Here is a 21,880-nt window from a genome sequence, read left to right on the forward strand (position 1 = left end):
AACCTCACATAATTGAAATAGTGACGGTCAATATAAAGTCCTCGTAAATCATAAGATATGTGACAACATTTTACAGCCCCAGATTATCACCTTTGACCGTTGAGGTTATATGCCTTCACAATGTTGGACGTATTACCATCCTATCCTAGGCACTCATATATATTATCCGGAAGACATATGGGTACTTCAAATAGTTGAATTACATCCACTGCATAATGATAGTTGATACATTATAGGACACTGGATGACAGATGACTTGCAATTAATATTGAATATTCTTAGTAAATGATTTAAAGTTCACTGTAAGTAATTTGAGATTTAATCGAAAGTGACTTCAACAAGCCTGAACATGATACATGATTACAGTTGTTTAGTATTTCCTGTTTCCTGTTTCCTGAAGGCGTCCAAGCAGCAATGGTTCACAAAATGATCTCACCGAATATCGTTGAAAGGAAAGTTTCCTTTTTTGTGTATTTCTATGGAGTGTTACTGTGTTCGTTGTTCATGATTACGAATGGACAGGGTAAGTGCTATTTCTAGAATACGGTTCCAAACCGTCGCATTTATTTATTTCCGGGTACCATTGAATGGAAGTACACGTCCTATTTCTAGTACATGTAGTAGAGAACCGTAAAGTTTTTGTTGCTTTGTATCGAGAATGATTATCCATGATATGCACAGGGCAATATGAAACGCAAATGAGACCACACACACTCGTAAAAAGAACAACCAAACCTGCAAGATATTGTGAATAATATATATTTGTGATGGGTTAAAAGATATTGTAGGAGGTCTAAAATGGGAAGGCGTCAATATCAATGTTAGCATTTTCTGTATCTCACTGTACATAGCCAATACACAAATCTGACATTAGCTACATTATGGCATCGCTGCTCTTGTGTGCACAATATACATACCTAAGCTTGGAGTGAAAATGTATACTGTCTAGAATATCTGTCACTCGATTGACTGAGCAGAATTTGTTGCCAATACATTACACCGATATTATCAATGTCATAGCGGTCAGGCTAGCATTAACAAGATAATTGGGTAAAACAAGATAATACAAAATAATCATAGTGTTAGTCGGGTAAGAAAAATAAAACGCCTTTCTCATTTATTCAACTATCGCGAACTTTTATTGAAACTCTAGTTCACATTACTCAGTTCCTTTTCGTTAGAAATTACGTCATTGCTTATTCTAATACAATGACACCACGCTAGTGGCGTGGGTTGTTGTCTCAGCATGTTGTAAAACTAAGTTGGTCTACTACATTTAAATAATAGGGGAAGTCAACAACATAGCATTCTGTCAAGACTACCTAATATGACGACATGTGTTCCTATGCTTATAAACCAGTTATCAAAACTCAAAACAGTTTTCTAATCGGACCTGCATATTATTGACAGAACCTGGCGACATTCGTTTGGTAAATGGAGGCTCTGTGAATAGAGGACGTGTGGAGCTATATTACGGTGGTTCCTGGGGCACTGTCTGCGATGATGGATTTGATGTGTATGATGCTACAGTCATCTGTCGGCAACTAGGATATCAGTAAGTTTGAGTGAGTGAGTGAGTGAGTGAGTGAGTGAGTCACCCACTCACTCACTCACTCACTCACCCACTCACACCTTTAGCAACATTTTAAAGAATGAAAAACAAGCAATAGTGAGAATAAGTGAAGTGAAAGGATGGCTGGATTTCATTGAAATGTTTACCTCCTGTACGGAGAATTTTCCCAGATAAATTCATGCGATCATCTTCACTGTTTCATTCTCAATCAAAATCTTGTTTGTACTTCGATAATTAGGAACATGGTTACACTCCCTCGTTTCTGTTTGCCGTGCAAGACTAAAACCATGAAAAGGCCATCGGGCAAACCAGGTCATCATTAACTTCCGGGTCAAATCACCCGCTTTCTAATGCTCTACAGAAAATTCTTGAACGGACCGTTACACAAAGACCTTGGCAAAGACTTTTTATAAGAATTCATCTTTATGTGAAATTTGTAAACCTTCCGGTCGGTATTAAGGAAACTATGAGCGAAAAACTGAAGCAAAATTTCGGTCGATCAAGTATTTGTCAACAAATCACCAATTTTACAGTATCTAAAATGGTGGACTTTATTGAAAGTTACGGCGAGTTGAATATACGCCAAATTCAACTTTTGTAGAAGCAGATAATGCGTCGGCAGTGGTTCCAAAGCTGCGTTTATTGAAGTAGTATTACTAACTAATGGTAGCTAATGGATATACAATGTCATGTAGAGCAGAATTTTTTTTTCGACAAGCCATTGAGGAACAACAATCTAAAGTTTAAATCTGATCTGTAAATAAGCTATATCTTAAGAATGCACACTTAAATTACAATACAATTTGGCACATAAAACAGCCATAACAAAACACACATGTCCTATAAAGCCTGTTAACATAGCTCTTGATTTAATGAATCTTTTGCATAGATTAATGGTATTTGACCAACAGGCTGCAAATAATGAAAACTTCCAATTTCATATAATTTGCTACATATATGAACTGTGATATTATATGATTTATTGTATGCATTGATAATAACAAAGTGCATGGTTTGTTATAGATAGTGATGTATTATTTGCATAATCAGTGGTTTTTGATAATTAGACAACACTTTGGAATGGAAGTTTCACGTTTCATATATTTTGGTACATCATACATCAAACATAACAAATACACATGTACTTTAAAAGCTTGATCATGTAGCTTTTATTTTGAATGAGAAATTTGCATAAAAGATTGTTTGATAATTAGTCAATATGTTCAAAATGTTATATTGTTTCATATAGTTAATTTTCCAATTAGGGGTCACATCATGTGTAATAGCTATAGCCAAGTACGTGTGTGTATGTGTAGAAACACAAAAGTATGGTTTTGGACATACGGGAGGCATCCAATTAAAATCTGGCTTTATTTACAGTCATGGTGCATTAGTATATACACAGGCGTACTTTGGACAAGGTACCGGAAGAATTTGGATGGATGACGTAAATTGTGGAGGAGAAGAACGGCGTTTGACTTGTTGTGGTCATTATGGTATGGGTCTCCATAATTGTGAACATAGTGAAGATGCTGGTGTACACTGTACCGTACCTTCTGGTAGGAAATAGCATTTTGTAAATGTGTTGTTTTTTCACCATTCATAACATCGCACGCAGTTGTTTTAAATTAATTCTTCTGAATTAATTGGGCACAATATTGATTTGTTCGTGTTCTTTCTTAATCTCATATTAAGAATAAATGAAATAAACATCACATGCTTCAGATACTAATTAAGAGTAGATTACGAGTACGAAGTACCTTTATAGAGCTTTTAAAGGGGAATATAACTCCTGGTTATAAAGGTACATTTTGTTCATAGGAAGTTATTTCATGATTTTACAGAACATGCATCATGCACGATTGACGCGAAATAATGAGCCTCGTTCGTTACTTTATGGAAACTCTTGTTAGCGACATACATATTCTTATGGGAGCCAGCAGACATGAATGTTTTCTAAAATAAATTTTAAAAAACCTCATTGGTTTGGCTTGTATTCAGCTCCTAGGGAATATGATATCCGATTGGCAGATGAAAGTTCCTCAAATAATGGACGAGTGGAAATCTATCACAACGGTGCATGGGGTACAGTCTGTGATGATTACTTTGATATAAACGAGGCTAAAGTTATTTGTAAACAACTGGGATATAGGTAAGGGCAACCACATGCAATATCAGAGGTAAAAAGGGCGGTACCTGCCTGATAAAGATATATAGGCTTACGAATTTATTGCAAGAAATTTTGCAAATGTACTTGGCAAACGACCGCTCTCGAGGTTTAATTTGGTTAAAACTATGAGCAATATACAACGTGACACCCCCCATTTTACACCGAAATTTACAAGTCCTTTCCCTTCGCATCCCTCATTTTGTAGTGCTCCACATTTTCTCTTCCACACCTTGCAGTAAAGTTTGCTTGTTGTCTTATCCCCCTCTCATTTCCCGAACAATACCATGTGTGGGTACATCATGCGTGTATGATTATGTGCTAACATTACTACCACAGGCAAATACTATCCAATGCTAGAATTCCTCAGAGGATTAGATCATATATAACTATTTAACTATTTCAGTAAACTATTTCATCTATACAGTAGGCGGAGACAATAAGATTTTGATAGTAATCAGCCTGGGGTGGGAACCTTCTATATAGTTAGGGACATTTTAGTCCCAGGGACAGTTGTCTGTAAGGACGACATTACTCTCTAACCATACTTATATATATATTTATAATGATTTATATTTTATGATGCATAGATTTTGCATTTCTTTCACAGTGGTGCTGTGTCAGCCCATGCCTCTGCTCACTTTAGCCTAGGTACTGGTACGATATGGCTAGATAACCTTGGATGTAGTGGAACAGAGAGTCAACTTAGCAGTTGTACACACCAAGGATGGGCAGTTGAAGATTGTAGTCATGGAGAAGATGCTGGAGTTACTTGTCGTATGTCAGGTACTCATCATATATTTTTGTTTGGTTATACAAGCATTCAATTTACTAACTTTTCATTGTTTTTTCTGAGAATCAAATCCAGATATGTTCTTTTCACACGGCCAAGTAAGAGACAGCATACTACTGGATTGCAGTAGAATTATGAATAAACGCAGCCCTTCCTCATTAGTTCTAAAGGTATTATGGGAAATAGTTACGAGTTTAGGTAGTTAGGTAAACACAAGTAGGAAACATTACATGATCTTAAATATTTCTATTCACATACATTATACAATTGTTCGGTTTATTTGGTTGTATATAATTACTCTCACGCTTTATATGTTTACATGTTTTAAGGGGTCCCTGTTGGTGATGTTCGCCTAGCTGATGGAAATTCTCCTAATAAAGGAAGAGTGGAAATATTTCACTCTGAAGAGTGGGGCACGGTCTGTGACGACAGCTTTTCGATCGAAGACGCCGACGTTGTTTGTAGACAGGTTGGATATGCGTACGTAGATTTATAATTACATTAAAAGATTATTCAACTTGAAGGAGTTATGTAGAGATGCCAGTAATGCGATGGAGAAATCAAACTAGCTTAGAATTGCCGAAAATGTATCTTTCTTGTATACTGTAAAATGATACAAAACAACTGCGAGTGCCACTGATGTAGGTTCACGAGAGGCTTTCGTTAGTTTGTTTACGTTTGTAAAAGTTAGTCATATTGTCGTGTACGATATGACAAACTTTTAGTAAAATCTAATAAGACCATGGTGTGAATCCACATCGAGATCTAAAGGCCCTCGCTGTTGTATTTGTATCTGTGTATGTGTATGTCAGTTTAATAGTGTGATAACGAAAATACTTTTTCGGTACCCTAAAAGCCAGTTTTAATAGTCAATCTCTGATAAAACGACATTATGATCACTGACACTTCGAGTAAAACTGCGCCAGGTTCCTACATTATTCGGCCATTGCATAGATACTGACCTCACATTCCACAACTTAATACAATTCGATTAAGGACATATTTAATGTGTTATGGCTTTGAAAATCCCGTGAGGATTTTTCATTTTTATAATAACTGTTTCAGTTATATATTATTTAATCTAGTAGAAATAAAGCATTACATATAGGATATCTTTTGTTTCATACAAGCAAATTGCATCTGCCGCGTATATATCTACCACCAAAAACCAGAGCAGGTCTTAAATATTAAACCCAATTAATGTGCTAAACATTGAAAACATAGGGAACGTGAAATCACATACAACATCTCGCGTAGGAAGAATTGCGTCATTTGGGCGATTCCATTTCAAGGCAGGGTAAATTCATCGCTGTGCTCATATGACACTATTAATTTCTTTTCAAAACGATGCTGAATTTTGAAATATGTACTAAAAGAAAAGTTCATTTATGTGTATTAGCCTTTCATATCAAGTGTATTTTATACTTTGGCATTGTAGAAGTGTGATTTTGCCATCTACATTTAAACTTCATTTTCTGCTATGCTTAGCTACCAATTCTTGTCCAGGGCCCTCGAATATAACATCAGCGTACATGGTCTACCACGATTTTGCATGAGTAATTTTGTATGTGATTCCTAACAATCCAGATCAATAAGATTAAAGTCTTTCAGAGGGAACGACGTATCCGTTATTCAATCTATTTATTCAAATTACGATGGAATGTTATAGAGGTTTGCTCATTAATCTACATTACAGGGCCAGCATGAAAGAATATTTTGCAAAATATAATTATATTTCAAAGCTGGCTTGTTATTCAATCATATCGCTTGTATCCTGTTCACTTAAGCATATTATAACTGTTTTTGAAATTGAACATCTGTAGCCACAGGGAGTTTCACTGGAAATGTCATCACATGATCTGGCCTTCATTGTATACATTGTAAGAAGCATTTCCTAGTGGTTTCAATTCCCATCGCTACTAGATACGTTTACTAATCGTCAGTTTGTAATACATTTATAAACAACAATTGCAGAAGAGCTATAAGAGTAATCAGTACCTTTGGAGGTGGAACGGGTACAATTTGGATGGATAATGTCAATTGTAATGGAGATGAGCACAATCTTCAAAGTTGCGAACATCAGGGTTTTGGAATTGAAGACTGCTCGCATGGTGAGGACGTAGGTGTTGAATGTAGTTCAGGTATGTTAGCAATCATTCATTCAATGTCATTAGTTTATTTCCCCCTCCTATGCAATATTGTTATAACAATTCGCTATATCTGCAGTACGTAACTATAATGTCGGTGTAAAATGTTAAAAAACAATGTCTTTGCATGTATATAACATATACGCTTTTGTAGCTTGATCCGTTTTCACCTTCAAAGTTTGTTAGTACGTACGTACGTATGTACATACGTACGTATGTATGTGTCGATGTCTGTCTGTCTGTCTGTCTGTCTGTTTGTTTGTTTGTTTGTTTGTTTGTTTGTTTGTCTGTCTGTCTGTCTGTCTGTCGATGTCTGTCTGCTGTCTGTCTGTCTGTCTGTTAACAAAATATCGCAAAGACTATAATGCCTGAATTCTAATGAATTTGCCAGAAGTAAAGATTTTTAGTAAAAATGTGAGACTCATATTGAACATAATTTGGTACATAAGTCGACGAACACAAAACGCGCTTTTTCTATAACCTTGTGTTACTCTTTGATCTCCGCACCTAGCTGGCAGAGCATGTAACTATGCTCGAATTAATATCATATCGCCACTTGTAAAAGGGATCATTTGGACTTTAGGAAAATAGCTAGCACACAATATACAATGCTCATTGTTAACTTTAAATCATTTCAGAAGTAGCCACGGAACATATCGAAGCTCCTAGTCTAGGCCTAGCTGTTTCTTCAGCTTGCTCCCTTCTAAAGTGAATCCATACTTTATTTCAACTGTAAATTCTAAATTATACAATATTTAAATGATTGGATCACAAAATCATCAACACCATAAACGAATAAAAAACCCACGTTGTTGCCTTAATTAAATAATAGTGACAAATAATAAAAGTAACTAAACAATTTGATAACGCCATTGTTCTTCCAGCTGCCTTTAATTAGTCATTATTTGAAATCTTTGATCTTTTAATGACTTAATGTTGTCATCTCAGAAGAATACTATTAGTGAAATGCAAATATTTGTTCTAAGTATTAATTCATGACTGCTGAGAGTTCATTGTGACCCCGTGTCACGTCAAAACTTTGCGAAAATTGCATTCTGTCATCGGCAACATTTGTTAATGTAGTGTGTTGTTTAAATGAGTCATTTGTATAATTATTGTTTGGTAATTAAATATTATCGTAAGAATGGAAGCTTCACATTTCATACAATTCAGCACATATATTGATTATAATACAGCGGCAGTATACTATAAAGCTTATTGGTGTAACTTGTAATTTTAATGCATGATTTCCACAATTAACAAAGTTTGAAATATTCTAAGAAATTACACTTCAAATGTCATATAGTTTTGAATATACTGACAAAGATAAAGAATGTTGATATATCTTCTAATGTGTCATTTGCATAACTAATACGTTTGGTACATAGGTAAGGATACAGTCTTCAAATTTCATGCAATTTCAACACACAACAGTGAATAACAAGGCACACTTGTCCGTATTTGATGGAGATTTTATTGTAATGAGTCCTTTGCATACTTATTGTTTTTGCAATTAGGCGTTATAAGAAGACAAATGTATTATCAAGAAAAGCTACCATCCCATTTTGGACTGAGATGTGTTCTTGATAAGGCAATAGCGTACTATAATCTATTATTCGTCTTTCTTCACTGCAGTCATCAATATATGTTCAACATCACCATGTTTGAATGGAGGGACATGTTCAGATGTTCTGTCTAATGTGGGATACAGCTGTACTTGTACACATGGATGGACAGGACAGATATGTGGTAATGATATTGACGAATGCGCCTCGAATCCCTGCTACTATGGTGGTTCATGTATTAATGGAATAGCAACATACACCTGTGTTTGTCCTTCAGGCTGGACAGGTGCTAGATGTAACATTGGTAAGTATAAAAGGTGATAAACAATTTAGGTAGATGTATGTATGTATGTATGTATGTATGTATGTATGTATGTACAAACGAACGTGAAGTTACTCCTTTCGCACGTTTTGAACTATTTAGTATCTTTTTGTTAATAACAGCTATCAATGACTGTCAGAGTCGTCCTTGTCTCAACGGTGGAACGTGTACAGACATTGGGCGTAGTTACAGATGTAGCTGTCGATTTGGATGGAGTGGGCCAACATGTGGAAATGACGTTGATGAATGTATCTCAAACCCCTGTCAACATGGCGGAACATGTATAAACGGAGTCTCTATATACTCTTGTGTTTGCGCAACCGGATGGACTGGCCAAAGATGTGCTACTGGTAAATTTCATTTCTTTTATTTTTTCCTGCAAATAAATGAATGAATGGATGAGTGGGTGAGTGAGTGAGTGAGTGAGTGAGCGAGCGAGCGAAAGAATCAATAAAATAAACTGTTTGACTGACTGACTGACTGACTGACTGACTGACTGAATGAGTGACCGAGTGTATGTATGTATGTATGTATGTATGTATGTATGTATGTATGTATGTATGTATGTATGTATGTATGTGTGTATGTGTTTATTTGATTATTATAAATAGCGTATGCAGCTTTTCAGTTCTCAAATATAAGAACACAATCTTACAGATATAAAGATAAGTAAATGAAGTCTGCTTAAAAGCAATTGTTAGATGTGCAACCAGTTTTATTTTATATTGAATATCTTCGCTACTCTCCCTATAAATAGCGTATGCAGCTTTTCAGTTCTCATATATAAGAACACAATCTTACAGATATAAAGATAAGTAAATGAAGTCTGCTTAAAAGCAATTGTTAGATGTGCAACCAGTTTTATTTTATATTGAATATCTTCGCTACTAACTCCTCGCATTTTGTAACAGCTATTAATGGATGTCAAAGTATTCCGTGTCTCAATGGAGGAACGTGTACAGATCTAGAAGGTAGTTACACATGTACATGTATCTCTGGATGGAGTGGACCAACTTGTGGTATGGACGTTGATGAATGTGCTTCAAATCCTTGTCAACATGGTGGAACGTGTATTAATGGCATCTCCGAATACACATGTGTTTGCTCTTCAGGCTGGACTGGTTCAACATGTGGACTTGGTACGTATTTAAAACTAATTCACGTATATGAATTTAAACATTCATATTGAACATTTCGTTTGGCATTTAATAGTTGCAAGACAGAAATATCAGCTGTATTGTTTGAAATAACTACACTGAACTATTTCACTTGTTTATAACACAATCTTTTGAACCAAGTACAATTGAAGAAACCTTCAGAAATTTCCTTAGTTAATACTTCATCAATCTAAACACAGTCAAAATATTCAATGCTTAACATGACATATACATTATTATTTCCTCACAGACGTGGATGACTGTCTCAGCTCACCGTGTCATAATAATGGGACGTGTGAGAATCTCGTTGATTCGTACAACTGCACATGTGGATCCGGATGGACAGGACAAACCTGTGAACAAGGAATAAATGAGTGTCTTTCAAATCCCTGTCAAAACAATGGAACGTGTTGGGACTTACACGATGGTTTCCAATGTCACTGCAATGCAGAATATACAGGGGTGAAATGTGAAACAGGTAATGAACGAGCAAAGTGTCTGTCTGTCTGTCTGTCTGTCTGTCTGTCTGTCTGTCTGTCTGTCTGTCTGTATGTATGTATGTATGTATGTATGTATGTATGTATGTATGTGTGTATGTGTTTATTTGATTATTATAAATAGCGTATGCAGCTTTTCAGTTCTCATATATAAGAACACAATCTTACAGATATAAAGATAAGTAAATGAAGTCTGCTTAAAAGCAATTGTTAGATGTGCAACCAGTTTTATTTTATATTGAATATCTTCGCTACTAACTCCCGCATTTTGTAACAGCTATTAATGGATGTCAAAGTATTCCGTGTCTCAATGGAGGAACGTGTACAGATCTAGAAGGTAGTTACAGATGTACCTGTAACTCTGGATGGAGTGGACCAACTTGTGGTATGGACGTTGATGAATGTGCTTCAAATCCTTGTCAACATGGTGGAACGTGTATTAATGGCATCTCCGAATACACATGTGTTTGCTCTTCAGGCTGGACTGGTTCAACATGTGGACTTGGTACGTATTTAAAACTAATTCACGTATATGAATTTAAACATTCATATTGAACATTTCGTTTGGCATTTAATAGTTGCAAGACAGAAATATCAGCTGTATTGTTTGAAATAACTACACTGAACTATTTCACTTGTTTATAACACAATCATTTGAACCAAGTACAATTGAAGAAACCTTCAGAAATTTCCTTAGTTAATACTTCATCAATCTAAACACAGTCAAAATATTCAATGCTTAACATGACATATACATTATTATTTCCTCACAGACGTGGATGACTGTCTCAGCTCACCGTGTCATAATAATGGGACGTGTGAGAATCTCGTTGATTCGTACAACTGCACATGTGGATCCGGATGGACAGGACAAACCTGTGAACAAGGAATAAATGAGTGTCTTTCAAATCCCTGTCAAAACAATGGAACGTGTTGGGACTTACACGATGGTTTCCAATGTCACTGCAATGCAGAATATACAGGGGTGAAATGTGAAACAGGTAATGAACGAGCAAAGTGTCTGTCTGTCTGTCTGTCTGTCTGTCTGTCTGTCTGTCTGTCTGTCTGTCTGTCTGTCTGTCTGTATGTATGTATGTATGTATGTATGTATGTATGTATGTATGTATGTGTGTATGTATGTGTTTATTTGATTATTATAAATAGCGTATGCAGCTTTTCAGTTCTCATATATAAGAACACAATCTTACAGATATAAAGATAAGTAAATGAAGTCTGCTTAAAAGCAATTGTTAGATGTGCAACCAGTTTTATTTTATATTGAATATCTTCGCTACTAACTCCCGCATTTTGTAACAGCTATTAATAGATGTCAAAGTATTCCGTGTCTCAATGGAGGAACGTGTACAGATCTAGAAGGTAGTTACACATGTACATGTATCTCTGGATGGAGTGGACCAACTTGTGGTATGGACGTTGATGAATGTGCTTCAAATCCTTGTCAACATGGTGGAACGTGTATTAATGGCATCTCCGAATACACATGTGTTTGCTCTTCAGGCTGGACTGGTTCAACATGTGGACTTGGTACGTATTTAAAACTAATTCACGTATATGAATTTAAACATTCATATTGAACATTTCGTTTGGCATTTAATAGTTGCAAGACAGAAATATCAGCTGTAATGTTTGAAATAACTACAATGAACTATTTCACTTGCTTATAACACAAGCGTTTGAACCAAGTACAATTGAAGAAACCTTCAGAAATTTCCTTAGTTAATACTTCATCAATCTATACACAGTCAAAATATTCAATGCTTAACATGACATATACATTATTATTTCCTCACAGACGTGGATGACTGTCTCAGCTCACCGTGTCATAATAATGGGACGTGTGAGAATCTCGTTGATTCGTACAACTGCACATGTGGATCCGGATGGACAGGACAAACCTGTGAACAAGGAATAAATGAGTGTCTTTCAAATCCATGTCAAAACAATGGAACGTGTTGGGACTTACACGATGGTTTCCAATGTCACTGCAATGCAGAATATACAGGGGTGAAATGTGAAACAGGTAATGAACGAGCAAAGTGTCTGTCTGTCTGTCTGTCTGTCTGTCTGTCTGTCTGTCTGTCTGTCTGTCTGTCTGTCTGTCTGTCTGTATGTATGTATGTGTGTGTATGTGTTTATTTGATTATTATAAATAGCGTATGCAGCTTTTCAGTTCTCATATATAAGAACACAATCTTACAGATATAAAGATAAGTAAATAAAGTCTGCTTAAAAGCAATTGTTAGATGTGCAACCAGTTTTATTTTATATTGAATATCTTCGCTACTAACTCCCGCATTTTGTAACAGCTATTAATAGATGTCAAAGTATTCCGTGTCTCAATGGAGGAACGTGTACAGATCTAGAAGGTAGTTACACATGTACATGTATCTCTGGATGGAGTGGACCAACTTGTGGTATGGACGTTGATGAATGTGCTTCAAATCCTTGTCAACATGGTGGAACGTGTATTAATGGCATCTCCGAATACACATGTGTTTGCTCTTCAGGCTGGACTGGTTCAACATGTGGACTTGGTACGTATTTAAAACTAATTCACGTATATGAATTTAAACATTCATATTGAACATTTCGTTTGGCATTTAATAGTTGCAAGACAGAAATATCAGCTGTAATGTTTGAAATAACTACAATGAACTATTTCACTTGCTTATAACACAAGCGTTTGAACCAAGTACAATTGAAGAAACCTTCAGAAATTTCCTTAGTTAATACTTCATCAATCTAAACACAGTCAAAATATTCAATGCTTAACATGACATATACATTATTATTTCCTCACAGACGTGGATGACTGTCTCAGCTCACCGTGTCATAATAATGGGACGTGTGAGAATCTCGTTGATTCGTACAACTGCACATGTGGATCCGGATGGACAGGACAAACCTGTGAACAAGGAATAAATGAGTGTCTTTCAAATCCCTGTCAAAACAATGGAACGTGTTGGGACTTACACGATGGTTTCCAATGTCACTGCAATGCAGAATATACAGGGGTGAAATGTGAAACAGGTAATGAACGAGCAAAGTGTCTGTCTGTCTGTCTGTCTGTCTGTCTGTCTGTCTGTCTGTCTGTATGTATGTATGTATGTATGTATGTATGTATGTATGTATGTATGTATGTATGTATGTGTTTATTTGATTATTATAAATAGCGTATGCAGCTTTTCAGTTCTCATATATAAGAACACAATCTTACAGATATAAAGATAAGTAAATGAAGTCTGCTTAAAAGCAATTGTTAGATGTGCAACCAGTTTTATTTTATATTGAATATCTTCGCTACTAACTCCCGCATTTTGTAACAGCTATTAATGGATGTCAAAGTATTCCGTGTCTCAATGGAGGAACGTGTACAGATCTAGAAGGTAGTTACACATGTACATGTATCTCTGGATGGAGTGGACCAACTTGTGGTATGGACGTTGATGAATGTGCTTCAAATCCTTGTCAACATGGTGGAACGTGTATTAATGGCATCTCCGAATACACATGTGTTTGCTCTTCAGGCTGGACTGGTTCAACATGTGGACTTGGTACGTATTTAAAACTAATTCACGTATATGAATTTAAACATTCATATTGAACATTTCGTTTGGCATTTAATAGTTGCAAGACAGAAATATCAGCTGTAATGTTTGAAATAACTACAATGAACTATTTCACTTGCTTATAACACAAGCGTTTGAACCAAGTACAATTGAAGAAACCTTCAGAAATTTCCTTAGTTAATACTTCATCAATCTATACACAGTCAAAATATTCAATGCTTAACATGCCGTATACATTATTATTTCTTCACAGACATGGATGACTGTCTCAGCTCACCATGTCATAATAATGGGACGTGTGAGAATCTCGTTGATTCGTACAACTGCACATGTGGATCCGGATGGACAGGACAAACCTGTGAACAAGGAATAAATGAGTGTCTTTCAAATCCATGTCAAAACAATGGAACGTGTTGGGACTTACACGATGGTTTCCAATGTCACTGCAATGCAGAATATACAGGGGTGAAATGTGAAACAGGTAATGAACGAGCAAAGTGTCTGTCTGTCTGTCTGTCTGTCTGTCTGTCTGTCTGTCTGTCTGTCTGTCTGTCTGTCTGTCTGCCTGTCTGCCTGCCTGCCTGCCTGCCTGCCTGCCTGCCTGTCTGTCTGTCTGTCTGTCTGTCTGTCTGTCTGTCTGTCTGTCTGTCTGTCTGTCTGTCTGCATGTCTCGGTGTGTTTGCCCATGTCACTCAGTCAGCAAAGATTTTAAACTGCCTTTATATGTATGTGTTTGTGATGTACTACTGTGTATACACATATAAAGTATATTTGATTACACTTTCCTTTGTCATTCGTTGTCAATTGGTCCTTTCAGAAATAGACGAGTGCCTTAGCTCCCCCTGCCATAATAATGGAACGTGTGAAAACCTTCTTGGTACCTATAACTGTACATGTCAAACGGGTTGGACAGGAAATATATGCGAACAAGGAATTGATGAATGTGCTTCTAATCCCTGTCTTAACAAAGGAACATGTTACGATCTCCATGATGGGTTTCAGTGTGTATGTAGGCCAGAATATACTGGGGAATCATGTGAGTCAGGTAAGATTTGTATATACTCATTATACATTAGTTGAAACTAAGAAAGAATATGCTAACAGGCTTCTCCAAGTTACCATTCATCGTTCAACCCAATTGTAAAAACATCATAATAATCTTGAAAAGAAATTGCATTAATATATAATATATCTGAATGATGAAAAAAACCTGCTATGACTATTGACACAAGAGGGTAGTATGAAATCCTGTAGGAGCAGGTCTATATGTAAATTCAGGAAACGGCTATACAATTTACATTTGGTCCAAAAAGAAGTAGTACGGAATCCTGTTAGCGATAAGCACTCAAAGACTGCAGCAATCTCAAGAATAAAAATATTAGAATTATCCCATTCATGTAGACATAAACATGTGTGAAAGTTCCCCTTGTTTGAATGGAGGACTATGTAGCAGTGGTCAAGGACATTACAACTGTACTTGTATATCAGGATGGACTGGACCGACGTGTGGCAGTGATGTGGATGAATGTAACTCCAACCCCTGCGCAAATGGTGAAATATGTATCAATGGTATTGGTGCTTTCACATGTGTTCTTCTAAACCAGCGCAATAATGCAAGAGGTGATATAAGTAATATAAATTTATTGCTCATTGATTTAGGGACGATCGCACAATGCCGGAAAACTCAATAAGCAAGTTCCGTTTACAACAACCAACATATAAATGAACATTCACAAGTGGGACATCGACATGTTCACATGTGATGTAAACCTTGATGACAATTGTAGCGGTCACACCACTACCATCGATACAATGTTAAAACATGATGGTAAGCACATTAAAATACCACCGTAAACCCAGTACTGTATCTCATATTAGAAGCAAATTTTAATAAACTTATCAACATGTCAGTAGTAAATATAGAACCTTTTATCAGTGGAGTGATAGTTTCGAAATTTGATTACTATTGCTAAATGAAGTTCAGCAATTGTATTGACGTCCGACCCCTTCCTCCCCCCTGAAAGAACAAAATTCGCTTATTGAGCTTGTGTGACATTATGCGATCGTCCAATAGATAACTCTGGTTTCAAACATACAATTTAAGTCGTCGTTGTCATTGCATAACATTCTTAAAACTAAAAATCTCTCTGAGAGGCTGCACACGTGATAAGGATTGAACTTCAGTTACCTAAGTTTATATACGTATGTGCTATGTCAATAAGCCGAAGCTTTTAATGTGACCAAGATTATATAGTACTTGTGGTGATTATATTCATTTGGTAAGGTTATTTTAAAGTCCAAAATTCAGACTTTTAACATAGGATATATTGTGAACAAATGTGTCATGTACATATTTTGAAGACATTGCATCCATGTTGGTAAATTTACTCTGATTTCGTTCGATGTTTTTATGCCAAGCATCGGGTACATTGTCTGGCAGGACTGAGAGTGAACCAACAGGGGGCGTTTCTAATGGTAAGCATAGATATTTGTCTAAAACCCAATTTCGAACCCACATATACTGTACATCACATGTACGAATATATTCTGACGCACACATTAATCAGTACTGTACAAAATCAAATACATTACATATGTGAATTGAGGTAAGAAAAACAAACATTTTGCAGATCATCAGTTTGCATATTTGGCCATTTTAACCTCGCAGGCAGGCAGTCTGTCTCTATCTATCTGTACTGTCTGTCTGTCTGTCTGTCTGTCTGTCTGTCTGTCTGTCTGTCTGTCTGTCTGTCTGTCATTATTATCTGTAATACGACTGGATAACTTTAAATATTAATGGTAATACCTTTCTCATGAGGAAATAAAGTATTGGTTATAACATATGTTCTTCTATGCTAGTTGTTGTTACTTTGGATTAAGGTAGATTTGGATAAATGTTGGTTTGCGATTATTTGGCAATATCTCAAAACACAGGTGTCAACTTTCATATGATACATACGTTGCGGATAAAACATCACAAAACAATATTTTACAATGATTTACCATTAACTGGATATGAAAATTTAATTAAGAATGGAATTAATTTCATTTCTATTGGAACTAATCCTACGATTGGCATGCAGATTTCATCCAGTCAAATGTATATCTATCCCTAACAGGAGGCATACAGTTGAACATCTGGTTATATTTTTAGGGTTATTTGGTGGCATTGTCTTGATAGCGATTGTTGTTGGCATTCTAGCAACTTTAGGTTGTGGTTTCGTCATTTGGAAACGCAGGTAAGTAAAATATAATATTGCCTGATCATGAAGGGGAAACAAAATATTTAATTCACATTTAAACATTTCGTTTCAAATGATATTATGCAAAATAAAGAAGCAATAGTTTAATTATATTTACAGATCAAAAAAGAAGAATACCAATCTTGAGATGGATCAGTGCAATCAATGTGGAGATCAAGTTGACAATCCCTATGCTATGGTTAACCCGAATTACTTGGAAATGGATAATTACGAAGGGTTGAAGTTTAATGGCGACGGTGGATCTGATAAAGCTGAAGACGGAGATGAAGATATCTATATGAATGTGGAATCTTGAAATTAAGATGAAAATCTACACTGCTCTATCTTAAAAAGGCGACAGTCGTCCAATTTCCATACACGCATTTACTTATCCCATGCCATGAACACCTATAGCCAGATGCTCGAACAGAACTGTTTTAAGCAGACATTTACATGTATACGGAATAGTACGTATGCCTCCGAGTTAGAGTGTGACGTCATGCAAAAAGCGATACTGTGAATTGATAAGGGTTTCCTCAGTGATAAAGACGCGAAGAATCATGCTTGCAAACAATACCTATCTACTTCACCCGGAAATGCTTAGCAGATGAGAAAGGACTTATATATGTACACTTATAATAAATGCTCGCATGATATTTTCTTTCGAAATTCGCTCCAAAATATATTATTCTTGACCCACAGTAAAAAGAAGTAGCTTTTTTTGAAAAGGTAACCATGCCAAAGGGAAAATGTACAAGGGGTGGTAGTGCTATATCTTTCATTGGGTGTTATATTAAATATAACCTATTGTTTTCCAAGCTGCATCAAATGTTGGTTTTACTTGGTGCATATCTAGAGTTCAAAATCTGACAGGATGCAAGATCTCTCAAATATACTTTTGGTTGTGAACCCTTTAAAGGTAGAACCCCTATTGTAATAGTAATTATGTAGAATTACTAGAAAACAAGTCATTAGATGGTTAAGGGATGGGAATGGGATGGTACACTTAATCGTTTCTATAGCAAGATATTTGTCAGAGCTTGCCTTTTGAAATTGTATCTAATTTACATTTGCAGGGTTAAACCACAATGATATGATTTACTGACTGGTTTTATTCACTCACTTTATACAGACTGCATGAATAAAGCTAGATGTTTCCGACCTTGACACTGACGTGACGGGTGTCTGTCTGTCTGTCTGTCTGTCTGTCTGTCTGTCTGTCTGTCTGTCTGTGTCTGTCTGACATTAGCAATGGTATATATTTTTGCTACATCCTATTGAAAACGCGATGATATTGTCTGTGCTAATAAGAAATTCAAAGCTATTTTGTTTAGATAGCACTCGCTACAACGACCATATAATATCTCATGACACTTTCAATAACAAAATGAAAAGGAAATAGTAAATCACCTAACTATAGTACTTACTGCTATTTGAAAGTTATACATGTGACTGAAACATGCAATGTTGCCATGACTTTAGACTTAAGAATAGTTTTATCCCATACTAACCTTGCCAATGATCACATAAGACCAGTCCTGACACTGACATTATATGAGAAAATATGGAGAGTAAAGTTTGCGCGTTATATTTATATTAACTGTATTTTTTGCAACCTCACATAATTGAAATAGTCAATATAAAGTCCTCGTAAATCATAAGATGTGTGACAACATTTTACAGCCCCAGATTATCACCTTTGACCGTTGAGGTTATATGCCTTCACAATGTTGGACGTATTGACATCCTATCCTAGGCACTTATATATATTATCCGGAAGACATATGGGTACTTCAAGTAGTAAATTACATCCACTGCATAATGATAGTTGATACATTATAGGACACTGGCTGACAGATGACTGGCTATTAATATTGAATATTCTTAGTAAATGATTTAAAGTTCACTGTAAGTAATTTGAGATTTAAACGAAAGTGACTTCAACAAGCTTGATACATGATTACAGTTGTTTAGTATTTCCTGTTTCCTGTTTCCTGAAGGCGTCCAAGAAGCAATGGTTCACAAAATGATCTCACCGACTATCGTCGAAAGGGAAGTTTCCTTTTTGGTGGATTTCTTTGGGATGAAGTTTAATGACGACGGTGGATCTGATAAACCTGAAGGCAGAGATGAAGATATATATATATGAATGTAGAATCTTGAAATTAAGATGAAAACCAACACTGCTTTATCTTAAAAAGGCGACAGTCGTCCAATTTCCATACGCGCATTTACTTATCCCATGCCATGAACACCTATAGCCAGATGCTCAAACAGAACTGTTTTTAAGCAGACATTTACATGTAAACGGAATAGTATTCCTCCGAGTTAGAGTGTGACGTCATGCAAAAAAGCGATACTGTGAATTGATAAGAGCTTCCACAGTGATAAATACGCGAAGAATCATACTTGCAAAAAACGCCTTCTTCACCCTAACATGCTTAGACGAGAAAGCAACTTATATATGTACACTTACATGTCGTGCTCGCATGATATCTTCTTTCGAAATCCAATCCAAAATATATGATTCTTGACCCACAGTAAAAACAAGTAGCTTTATTTTAAAAGTTACCCATGCCAAAGGGAAAATGTACAGGGGATGGTGATGCTATATCGTCCCTTGGGTGTTATATTAAATACAACCCATTTCTTTCCAAGCTGCTTCAAATATTGGTTAGATTATCATGAGAGCACCCTGTAAGATAATTAGATTAATATTATTAAGTTAATTATTATTCTCATTTGAAACAGTGTTTTACTTAAACAATAAACCACCCCCTGGGGATGGTATACCAAGAGGTTTTGACCAGTGAACGAAATATATGCACAAGCGATAGCGAGTGCATATATTGAGTTCACTGGTCAAAACCGAGTGGTATACCTTCCCCAGGGGGTGGTTTATCGCTATTATATTATACCAGTATATTGAAAATATCGGAAACAAGATAAGAATATGCCATTCCCCAGGTGGAGAAATGTTTCCCAGAGGGCGCTAAATTTAAATTTCCGGTTTGCATTGTACATGTTGTACAAGTTTGGACAGTAGCCATTCACTCACACCTTACAAATTGCGTGAAAGTCGGTCACCCACTTGCATTTTCGGCGGAAAGAAATTAAGTGGCATTTCTAATGCTTCCAGTTCGACGTCGAGTACTGACACTAGTGGTGTTCGTGGTTCTTCGACTAGTAAGTGGGATGCAGCTCACTACCATCGGTTGAATTTCAAATTGCACAAGGGCAGAAACACGATTAAAGACGTTCTTAGCAAGTTCGGCATTCTACTCACTTATGAGGATCTCATCCTAGAACGTGTATTGGATATTCTATTTGACCCCTCGCCAACGCTAGATGAACACGTAGAATTAGACCCACCAAGAAACGCCATAGAGAAGCCAACAGTGAAAGATTGGATAGGTAATGTCCATTGTAAATTGCATTGCATTCAGATAAATATTTTTGCTCAGTCATTGTATATCACATAGGATGCATGGGGCAATCTGATTAGCTGTAGTGTTTACGTACAAAGCCAGAGAGATAAATAACTAAATTGTATATGAATGCATCCATGGCCAGTGGGAGGCTGTAAAACAGGCCATAGTTTGTGAGGATCACAGCTCTGCTGACTGTCAGATTAATTTAAGTAACCTAAGTCTGTTTTCATACCTGATTAATGTCCTCACTAAATTTCAGCTCATTCAGCTGAATATTTTAAAAGTTTTTCAACAAATAATAAACATTTTGACCTGAAATCTAGAACATGATGTGATCATCATTATTTTCACAAATCTTCATCTTCCAATCAATTTGAACAAATTGGCTAAATCAGAGGTCGTGGTAGCTTTTTTTCTGATGCGTCCCTGGGACGTGTTCCTGCCAAAATTAGTGTCAAAATCCCATTGCGGTGCGTCTTTTCCAAATTTGCATGCACACAGTCACTGCATGTCTTTCAGATGTACACTAAATACGTTGCAAATGTAAATACATGTACATGAACACATCAGTGTCATTCTCCCGCACACCGTATACAAGTACATAGTTTGCACTTCCAAAAAGAAAACATTTATATGCAAGAATACGCTATACAGTGGTTTAACTTCATCTTTCTAGACTTTTGATTTTCTATGGTAATCACTCTAAAAATATGTGCTCCGAGAACGAACTCCGGATGAATATATGTAAGGGGGGTTCTTGGAATCGGACCATGCGGAGCACGTAAAACTACACTGTGATACAATACCGCAATGCACAAACTAAGTTCCATGGCATGAATGATAAAGTATGAACGACAGCGTGAACTTTCAATTTGACAGAGGCACAGTTGTAAAAGTTTGATACAAATTTTTTGTTGCTGAGGAGAACTACTAACTCGCTATACACCAAGATAATCGTTTATTAGTCGCAAGGACTTATGGATTGGGTTCTGTTGGGTGTCGTAGAGTTGAACGGTATAAGTATGGATAGTTCAGACGTTAGACTCTAGCACTCACACTCTCATACTCTCGTACGGGATCGTTCAGGTCCAAGTCGGGAATTAGTCACAACTGAGAAGATATTTCGGCTTGCCAGAATCACCTATCCGAGAGCTCGTCTCTCGTGAGCTCCTCTCCTGATTCTGGATGTTTTATTCTCATCTTAAGTATACTTCGAATACAATGGAATTTACACAACGACTATATAAATAGCAAGTCACACCCTAAGATCATGCCATCATAAAAGTTATTATATACTTTTCTCTAACCAATCATGTGAATTTCAGTTACATCATGTTTGCCCAGCTTCGTCATCGCCAGTCTATTTCTGACCTATGGCCTACAATGCCGAAAAGTA

The 21,880-nt window shown here is 36.3% G+C and overlaps 1 protein-coding gene across 4 annotated transcripts; it reads left to right on the top strand.

The window, feature by feature from the left end:
• The first annotated feature begins 411 nt into the window (after window positions 1–411).
• LOC144445659 (uncharacterized) lies at window positions 412–18,210 on the top strand. 4 transcript variants are annotated; one of them, XM_078135286.1, is made up of 24 exons: window positions 412–523; window positions 1,411–1,555; window positions 2,954–3,132; window positions 3,575–3,725; window positions 4,351–4,526; window positions 4,863–5,013; window positions 6,508–6,674; window positions 8,316–8,549; window positions 8,690–8,917; window positions 9,479–9,706; window positions 9,975–10,202; window positions 10,499–10,726; window positions 10,995–11,222; window positions 11,539–11,766; window positions 12,035–12,262; window positions 12,549–12,776; window positions 13,045–13,272; window positions 13,569–13,796; window positions 14,065–14,292; window positions 14,629–14,856; window positions 15,213–15,431; window positions 16,230–16,286; window positions 16,966–17,050; window positions 17,174–18,210. In XM_078135286.1, exons 1-24 carry the CDS (start codon window positions 415–417, stop codon window positions 17,367–17,369), a joined length of 4,605 nt encoding a protein of 1,534 aa, XP_077991412.1. In that variant the 5' UTR covers window positions 412–414; the 3' UTR covers window positions 17,370–18,210. The 4 variants fall into 4 exon arrangements, with proteins under 4 accessions (XP_077991412.1, XP_077991413.1, XP_077991414.1 ...); XM_078135287.1 differs by having other exon boundaries at window positions 15,300–15,431; XM_078135288.1 differs by lacking the exon at window positions 16,966–17,050.
• The last annotated feature ends 3,670 nt before the right edge of the window (window positions 18,211–21,880 follow it).

This window comes from Glandiceps talaboti, chromosome 14 (assembly GCF_964340395.1).
Source record: "Glandiceps talaboti chromosome 14, keGlaTala1.1, whole genome shotgun sequence".
NCBI lineage: Eukaryota > Metazoa > Hemichordata > Enteropneusta > Spengelidae > Glandiceps > Glandiceps talaboti.

What these genes read in the sequence shown, in the direction of transcription:
- LOC144445659 (XM_078135286.1), top strand. Translation starts at nt 415, where the DNA reads ATGGTTCACAAAATGATCTCACCGAATATCGTTGAAAGGAAAGTTTCC. An exon ending in AGGGGTGAAATGTGAAACAG is followed by an intron (nt 11,223 to 11,538) that starts GTAATGAACGAG and finishes ATTTTGTAACAG; the next exon opens with CTATTAATAGATGTCAAAGT. An exon ending in AGGGGTGAAATGTGAAACAG is followed by an intron (nt 14,293 to 14,628) that starts GTAATGAACGAG and finishes TGGTCCTTTCAG; the next exon opens with AAATAGACGAGTGCCTTAGC.